The following is a 9,141-nucleotide window of genomic DNA, read 5'->3' as shown; positions in this document are numbered from 1 at the left end:
GAGGAGGAGAGGCAGGAGGAGAGTGAGGAGGAGAGGCAGGAGGAGAGGGAGGAGGAGAGGCAGGAGGAGAGGGAGGAGGAGAGGCAGGAGGAGAGGGAGGAGGAGAGGCAGGAGGAGAGGCAGGAGGAGAGGCAGGTGGGGCCTCAGATCTTCCCTTTCCAGCTGGGAGATGTCTGGCCCCACAGTTGAGGCTGGAACTCCCTGCCCAGGACTTGCTGTCCCACCCGTCCATTGCTTGCTTCTCTGTCACAGATGGGGTTCTGGGGCCTCACCTGGCCCCATCCATCCTGCACACCTCCTGGTTCCCAGGCAAGGGCTGGGAGGCTGGGAGGGTCCTGGGAGGCCGGGAGAGTCCAAGGAGGCTGCATTCCATGGCTTCTCTGCCCCCTCCCCACCATAACCCAGTCCTGAAAGCAAAGGAATGTTCTGGAGTTTGGGAAGGATGGGGGCCCTGGGGGAGGGAGGAAGGGGAGGAGGCGGCTCCGTCCTGTCAGTGTCTGAGCTGTAAATAGAACAGAGCGGCTGGGCTGGGGGAATGAAAATAAACAGCCCCTCTGAGCAGCCCTTCCAAGCGGTTACCGGATCTTCCTTCTGGTCCCCCAGCCCGGGCCATTTCCCTCCTCTCCCCACCCCTGCTCTCTGGCTGCTCCCAGGGAGGCTGGGGCGGCCTCTACCTCTGGGGTGATGGGGAAGCTACCGGTGTCTGGGTCCAGGCTGTGTGGCGTCTAGGAACTCTCCTCCCCTCTCTGGGCTTTGCTGAGGGGAGCAGCCAGAGCCTCCATGGGGTGGAAGGACAGCAATCAACTCAGAGGTGGCTGGAAATTATTCTCCATCAGTAAAGGGTTCTTCTCCCAATGACTCCCATGTGGGATAAACTTAGAAACTCTTTCTTTAAAAACATGACCCCACATTGAAGGGTCAATTTATGGTTAGGTTCAAATTACACTGGTTTGCCGCTGCCTTTGGGGGAAATTCTCAGACTCCCCCCTAGGACGAGGAGTTGCTACTCCCCCTCCCTAATCACAGAGGGGAGAGCCGTGGTAGCCAGCAGGAGGGGACTTTGGTGGCTTCAGGAGTGACTGGTTTTATGCACTCGCAGGAGTGACTCTGGCCAATAACCCATTCTGGTCTCAGACCCACTGGGGGCGGAGTCACAAGTGTCCCCTTTGGAGCCAACATCATGCCCTCAGGAGCGTTTTTCATTCCATCAGTAAGCCCCAGAGAGCTCTGACCTCTGTCCAGTGTTCTCCCTAGGATGGGACCCTGACTCTAGCGTCCTGCAGAAGAGGGAGCCCTCAGGGGAGGGGTCTCCAGGCCCCAGAGGACAGAAGGGAGGAATCCCCAGATCCTGAGCTAGCGACCTCCAGCTTCTCCAGTGGGTGGTGGGGAAGAATCCAGGAGAGACTGAGGCTTCTGCTGGGCCCATCCCTTTGAACAGGTGAGGTCCCGGAGCCCAGGTGGGAGAGCTGCAGCTGAGACCTGTACCCCTGGGTGGGGAGGGGAGTGGGTGCTGCAGCCTCCGGGCTTGCCCTGGCGTTCTCTGTCTCTGTCCTCTTCCCTCTCTTCTTTCCTTCGTTTTCTTCGCTCTTCTCCCCTCCCCCTCTTCTCTCACAAAAGCTCTCTGTACACAGCCACTTCCTCTGGCTGCTGTCTCTGCGCCCAGACCTTATGAGAACCATATGGGGGAAAGCTGGTGGAAGAGAAGGGGGTGGGGGCGCCGGCCTGGGCCCGCCCTTCCACCAGCATCCTGGTCCTGCCCTCAGGCCATGTGCACGATGCTTGGCACACTTTGCCTACATTCCCCTAACTGGATCCCGGTGTCTGTAGCAAGGGGCCCTGAAGTGAGTCCCAGCTGGCAGCCGGAGGTCCAGAGGGAGACCCGTGCCCAAGAACCACTTCCATGAGGCCCAACTTCCTCAACTTCCCCCACCAAGACCACTGAACTCCCAACAGAAGAACCCAGCTCGTGCTGGGCACACCTGCGACAGACAGCGTCTCCTCCCCTAGGTGGGCAGCCTGTGTGGTGGGCGCCCCCGCCTACCGGAATGGGAGGCTGAGCCGCCTGAAGGATTGCCTGTTCTGGGGAAATTCAAAGTGACCTCTCCTGGCCCAGCCTGGAATGTTCCCAGGTCAAAAGGGCTCGGGTCCTGCTGGGAAGGAACCAGGTTTTTAAAGTCTTTTGTGTCTAATGAGTCCCAAGTCCAGCCAGGTGAGCACCGAGGCCCTCACCTGGCAGGAATGCAATGCCCATCCTGGCACCAGTCCCCGCCGGCTGTGTGACTGTCAGCAAGTCACCCTCCATCTCCTGGCCTCAGTTTGCTCAGCTGTAAGACGTGGGACTGGACTTCCTTATCGCTAAGACCCTTTGGAGCCAGGCCATCTGGGACTTTATGACACTGGCTGGTATCCTCGGAGTGGCTGCTATCCTGGGAGGTCTTCGCAGATCTCCTTCTGGAGTTATCTACAAACAGTCCTTTCCTGGAATTCCTTATCCTCAGTCCCCTTCCCCCTCACTCACTCACAGAGCCGAGAACCTCAGCCCTCAGCTGATAGTGAGCCCTGAGCTAATAGTGGGGCTCACAGTGGTCTGCACCTTCCTTCCACACCCAGGTTCTCCCTGTCACAGGCCACCCCCTCCAAGGGACCTTTTCCCTGGGGGAGGCCCACAAAAGCTCCTGCTCTTTCTGTTCTGGAGCACGGGTGCCCACAGCTGCCCTGCAGACTGGACCGGGAGCCTGGGGGGTGGGGTGGGACAGAGGGATCAGGAAGGAAGCCAAGAGCTCAGCTTTCCTGGAAAACTGGGAATGAAAATCCACCAGAGAAAAAAATGCAAAGGATGGGGGAGAAGGGGGGTGCAAAAACAGCAGGCAGAGTTGAGATAATGGGTGGAGGTGGTGGGAGGGCTTTCCAGGCGGCAAACAGGACTGGGAACCGGCCACCTCCGACTGCAGGAACGCTTTGTTGGAGGGCAGGAGGAGGCTCTCCGCACACAGGGACCCCGCCTTCGTGCCTGAACAGGCCCCAGCACTCAGGCTCCCCAAGGGTCAATCCTGAGTCCCCAGGGGCTCCATCTTGGAGGAAAAATAAGGGGTCCTCCATGGAATGTGGGGGAGATGGGGAGGGAGGATAAAGTCATAATGCAAAAATGAAGGGCTCCAGTCCTATTTGCACCAGGTGACAAGCTAAAAGGTGAAAAGGAATATTTTCATGGCAGAAAAATAATCAAGTATGAAGGAGGAGTTTGGAAGCGAGTCTGGCCATTTGCATGTGGCGGTCTCAGCTTTTGGCCTCTGGCTTTGCTGCCGAGCAAAAGAAGCGGCAGCTCCCTCCTTCCCAGATACAGGGGCTCAGAGAGCTATACCCTAAAGATCAGCCACTTTGACACACTGAGAGACCTTGGGAGCATGAGAACTTGGAGCTCAGAACCAAGATCCTGCTAATTTATCTTGTCCCCTGTGCCCCCAGGGCAGGGAGGGGGCACTCCCCATGGAATTCCCTTACCTGATGGAGTAAAACTTCTCCCCAAATGAAAGGCAATGGTCTTACTACCGCCTCCCTAGCAATCTCAGCAAATAACCAATAAAGAGAAGAAGAAGAGACAGGTGAGTCGTCACCACACCCAAAGAGACTTCTCATCTACTCTTCCGGAGGGCAGCTCTGAGAGGTCATCTGAGAGGTGTCATCCGAATAACCAGACCACCTTGGCTTCTGTGCAGCTCACCTTCTCCTGAGTCCCATCACCTGCCAGCCACCTCCCACCTCCCGGTCCATATATTTCTCTCCTGCAGAGATAGCATTTCGGCCTCACTGACTCCTGTGCACACGTGTGTGCGTAACAGTAATACATGAGTTATGCTTTAGTTGTGTTAACCTGGGGTTTTTGTTGTTCTTAGAGGGCTGTCAGCTGTAGCTCTTCCCAATGGGGAGGAGACGGATCATCCCCTTTCAGCCCCTACACAGACCTTCTCCTGTTCCTTCCCTTGAGATGTATCCTGGAGGGGGCATGGGGGTGCTAGAGGGACTGGACCTGAGGAAGGATCCCTCGCCCAGCTTCAGCTGAAGGAGAGCATGAGTTCTTTTTCTTTCCAAAGACAGCTAGTGGGGGTGGGGGTGGGGGTGCCATGAGGATGAGGATTATGTGGAGCCTGGCAGGAGAGCTAAGCAGTAAGTCTGTGACTGAGGATTCCATTACCCTCCAGGCTGCAGGTCTCTTGGGCTCTCCAGGGCATCCCTGGCCTGCCCTGTCTGTGTCCCTGTGGGGAATCAGAGCCAGGCTTGGGGGCTGCTCCTTAAAGGATATCCTATCCTAAGCCAGTGGGTCAGTGGCCTGGGAGGGTTTGGGATGGGAGGGTGAACTAGGGGTCACCTTTGCTGCCACCCGGTTCTAATGCATTTTTACCAAGAATTGGCCCCACTCTCTCCTTGGAGTGGTGTGGATGGGAATGAACCATGGCCTGATCATTCTAAGATGTACTGCAAAACTGCCTGTCTATCCACCCCCTACTCCACCCCTCACCCTCCGCCAGCCATTTCCTTTTGCCTTTGAAATGTTAGGATTCCCTAATCCTGACACAGAGAAACGCAGAGAGTGCGCATCCCACAAATGTGCATAAGCAGACACTAGAGCGTGCACACATGCACGCCCAGATCTCAGCTCTGAATTATTATACAGCTGGGACTCAAGGCAGGCACGACCGACTATTCCGCAGAGCAAGCGTTTCTCTCCTCCAGAACTGAGTGGGCTGCGGAATGCCCAGGCCTGCCTGGACCCTCAAACCCCAGCGGACACTCAGAGAGAGCTACCCTGAACAGCCACAGGTGCCTTCCCTGGCCACGGCTTTAGCCCTGAGCAGCCGGAGGCGGGAGCGAGCAGACACACCGCCTCCACCCCTAAGGCACACACAGGCGCACACACATACACCCGGGCCAGGGAAAATGCAGGCCGGGCGGGCAGCGTCAGAGGCTGACCAGTTGTGTCCTGTCAGGAAGCGGGCAGCCTCTGAACTCACCCAACCAGAGGCGTTACTGTATTGTTCTGGACACAATCGAAAAGACTGGGCCAGCCCCGACTCCGGGCAAGGGGCGGTGGAGAAACGGTTGCCACTGGGGTCAGAAGGACAGGGAAAGGGAAGCTGCTCTTAGGCTTGATTTGGGACAGGAAAGGAAGCGGCGGCCGCGGGGGCCCGACCCTCAAGTCCACGGCATGCGTGGAGCTGCGAGCACGTGGCCGGCGCAGGAAATCTCTGCGGCTGGGAGGGGTCGCCAATGCTTGCGCGGCTGCTGGGACTTGCGACCCCGTTGGAGGAGGCTTGGGGTCGGGTTGCGGCGCCGCTGCGCTCGCTGCCAGCAAAGCAAGGGCGTACTGAGGCCCTGACTGAGAGGGAAGTCGCGGGAGGAGGCCGGGGTGGGCTGTGGTGGGGGAATCCCGCTTCCCCAGCCGCTTTTCTTTCTTGGCAATCTTTGCGCGAAATCAATCAAGAAACAGCCAAAGCTCGAGTTATTTCCAGGGGAGGCAAAGAAGAGGCAGGGACGCGGGATCCAGCACAGAGCTCACTGCACAAACGGCGCCGGGGGAGAGGGGCCCTAGAGCGATCGGGACGTCAGGGTCTCCCGCAGCCCAGAAGCGCCAGAATTCCAAGGGCCAACTTTCCCGAGCCCAGCCTCCCCTTGCTTTAAAGAGACCGGTTGCAAGCGGCGCTGGCAGGGCAGGGGGTATGGATGGGATGACCCCAATGGGAGGGACAAGGCCAGGCGGGTAAATTCGGAGACTCCTCCAGCCAGGTCCGGGACGAGTCCGCAGTGGTTAGGACCACAGCCCCGTCCTGGGCCACGGGTGTCCATCTTTCCTAAGCCTTCCCCGCTCTCACCTTTCTCAGATCTTAAAAGTCCGCAACCCTAGTCCAGGCTGGAACCCCGGGGCATGGGTGCCCTGCAGGCGTGCACTCCACTTCACCTGTGCAGGTGAGTGGGCGCCTGCGGTGCCTCTCTCCTGGGCGCGCCTGCCCCCGCAGCCCCTTCCCGCCTCCGCGCTCCAGGAGCCCCAGTCGCCCCGCTGCTCCTCCAACCCACCCCTCCGGGCGCCTGAATATCTAAAGTGGGGGTATCGCCCCCTTCCCCCTGCTCCCGCCCCTCCCGTCTCGCTGCCCTTGGTCCCCAGTCCCAGCTCGGGCCGAGCTGGCCTGATAGGGTACTCACAGGGTAACGGTGCCGTTAGGCAGAAGGCCAGGCTCGGGAGGCTCCGGGAGGTCTCCACCGCCGCACACCACCCTCCTGCGTGACGGGCCGGGGGCGCCGCCGCTCAGCCCCTTGGGCCGCTCCCCCGAGCACTTGCAGCTGCGGATGGGGAGCTGGCAGCCGGGCGCGCCCCGAGCCTCCGGCGCCAGGAGCAGGAGGAGCCACGGCAGCAGCTGCAGCAGCAGGCGCGCGGGCGCCCCCCGCATCCTGCGTCCCCCGGCGCCCATCAACCCATCTCCCCGCGGGGACCCACAGCGCTGGGGCCCGGCTGCGCGCCGGCCGGAGGGACCCAGGCGTGCGAGAGGCGTGCTCAGCGGGGACCCGGGGCGCCCGAGGGCGGGGCGGGGGGCCCTGGGCGGAGGCGAGCCCGGGGGTCCCCACCGCCGCGCCCCGGGGACATGTCCGGCGAGCGCCCCGGCGGGGAGGACGCTGGCGCGGCTGTCAGCGCAGCGCGGGCGGCCCCCGGGAGCGCGGCCCGAGTCTCAGCGCCCGGCCCTCGGCCCGGTGGAGGCCCGGCCCCTCCGCGTCGCCTGCTTGCTGAGCGCTGGGCTGGGACCTAGCGGATCGCGCCGGGCTTCTGCTGCCGCCGCCGCTGCTGCCGCTCCGGGCCATGGATGGAGGCAGCCAGTGCCGCGCCGCTCCCGCCGCCGGCCCCCACCCGCCCGGGCCTTCCGTGGGGCCCTAGCGCCGTCCGACTCGCGGCCAGGCCGAATCCTTCGGCCGAGTGGGGGCGGGCCAGCTGGCTCCAGGACCCTGCGTCCCCGCGCCCGCCCTGAACCAAAACACTCCTCTCCCGCTCATCCCCGTCCCCGGGCCAGGACCCTTCCTCTCCGTCACCCATCTCAGACCTCTGAGCCGGCCACCACCACCAAAACCTCCCTCGCCCGTGCTGGTGCAGCCTGCACCCCCCGGCTGCTGGGCCGTCCTGGACCCGCGGGCTTGGGCAGAGACGTCTGGGTGCCCTGTTTTGGGTTGGACTTGGTGCTCCGCTCTGAGGTTTCCCTTGGCTCCTGACATGATGGTCAGTCTGGAAGTTGGCTTTCACTCTCCCTCCAGCTCCGGTGGAGGCCGCCACAGGAGGATGGCAGCCAAGACGAAGGAGGTGGCAAGCCCTCCTCCGCTGCAGTGACCTCGCTCAGCTGGGGGTGCATGTCATTCGGCCAAGGAGAGGTCAAAGGCCAAGGCAGACAAGGCTGGATTGGGCCTCCTACATTTTCCACAAAGTTGTGTGTGTGAGAGTGTGTGCGTGAGTGTGTGTGTGTGTGTGAGAGAGAGAGAATGTGTGTGTGTGTGAGCATGTGTGAGCGTGTATGCATGAGTGTGTGTGCGTGTGTGGGTGTGTGTGACAGAATGTGTGTGTGTTTGCACGCGTTTTGGGAACAGTGAGTGGGAACAAGGGAACAGTAGATGAGGAGGAGCAGGGCTTTGCAGCAGGGTGTGGAAAGAGCACTACGCAGTGAGTCTGGAGATCCCTATTCCAGACTCCACTCTGCCTCTTATTACTGTCTGACGGTGGACACAGCCCCCAGCTTGCTGGCGTAGCTGATCTCTGGGGTTGAAATGGGGCTCTGCCTGGTCCCCAGTTTATCGTGGCAGTAGGAGACAGCGTGGTGGGGAGGAGGGGCACGTGGTTTCCAAAGGCAGAGGACTGGTGGCCTTGATAGGCATGACCTTGACAGCTAGTGGTGGGTATAAAGCTGCCTGCAGGCCCTGCAGTGGCTCACACCTGTAATCCCAGCACTTTTGGAGGCCAAGGCAGGTGGTTCACTTGAGGTGAGGAGTTTGAGATCAGCCTGGCCAGCATGGTGAAATCCTGTCCCTACTAAAAATGCAAAAATTAGCTGGGTGTGGTGGCGGACACCTGTAATCCCAGCTACTTGGGACGCTGAGGCACGAGAATCGTTTGAACCCAGGAGGTGGAGGTGGCAGTGAGCTTAGATCGTGCCACTGCACTGCAGCCTGGGTGACAAAGAAAGACTCCATCTCAAAAACAAATAAACAAATAAATAAATAAAAATTAAAAAATAAAGCTGTCTGCAGTATACAGGAACCAAGGCTGGGGACAGGCAGGAAGAAGTGCAGCCCAGGGGTCTGTTTCCCCACAGAGGCTCACCTTTCTGCTGCTTCAGAGAGCTGGCAGGATGGGGCAGGACTCCTGTTCCCTCTCCTTCACTCTCTGACCCAAGCGGTCCCCAAGGTGAGCGCCTCCTTCTTTCTTGAGCTTAGCCCTGCAGGTGTGTGCGGGGCCTTTTCAAGGGTCCCTGTGCCTGTCAGCCCAGTCTCCAGCAACTATACGGGACGTGGCTTTTCTCCCGTGCCTGCTGGCGTTGGCGTTGGTGGCAGGCAGGGGGCCTAGACGTTGGCCTCTTCACTTTCCCTCCCTGGCTCCACAGATCTCTCCCAGTTGCAGGCTCTCTGGTTCCTTGAACTTTCAAAGATAAATAAATAGTGATTGCAAATGGAGGGAGGGAGAAGGGGAATGGACTCCCCCAGCGGGGGGCCCTCGAAGGCGGCGGCCCAGGCTGCATTCCTCGGGAAAGAGCTGACAGCAGAGTCACAGCCCATAGGCAGGGCTGTGCAGCCATCCTGTTCACAGGAGAGGAGGACTCCGAGATCTCTGGCCTGGGCCATGCAGCTCTTCTGTGATTTCCTTTTGCTACATGAAGACATTCAAAATCTAAAGAGGAATTCTACCGGAACACCCATCCCTGGAAGCTGAACAGAGGCCAAAGGCCATTTAATGAGGCGAGGCTTCCCCACTGCTGGGAATGAGGTATCTGTTGGAGACATTTGTAAAACACTGGTTTGTCCTGAGGGTCACCACATTTGACTTCTTACCCACCCAGAGAGGTGATGAAGTGGGGGTTAGTTTCTTCTTCTTTTCTTCTTCTTTTTTTTTTTTTTTTT

General features: G+C 59.8%; 1 protein-coding gene across 1 annotated transcript in view; it reads right to left on the bottom strand.

Annotated features, from left to right (window-relative positions):
* ADGRA2 (adhesion G protein-coupled receptor A2) overlaps nucleotides 1-6,845 on the bottom strand; it is a 46,194-nt gene extending 39,349 nt beyond the window's left edge. Inside the window, exon 1 of the mRNA XM_017536389.2 lies at nucleotides 6,196-6,845. Coding sequence (XP_017391878.1) covers nucleotides 6,196-6,461 — 266 coding nt within the window. The 5' untranslated portion in view covers nucleotides 6,462-6,845. The remainder of the gene's footprint in view (nucleotides 1-6,195) is intronic.
* Nucleotides 6,846-9,141: the final 2,296 nt, after the last annotated feature.

This window comes from Cebus imitator, unplaced genomic scaffold (genome assembly GCF_001604975.1).
Source record: "Cebus imitator isolate Cc_AM_T3 unplaced genomic scaffold, Cebus_imitator-1.0 Scaffold5, whole genome shotgun sequence".
NCBI lineage: Eukaryota > Metazoa > Chordata > Mammalia > Primates > Cebidae > Cebus > Cebus imitator.
The sequence above is the reverse complement of the archived record's forward strand: the minus strand, read 5'-3'. Positions and strand labels throughout refer to the sequence as shown.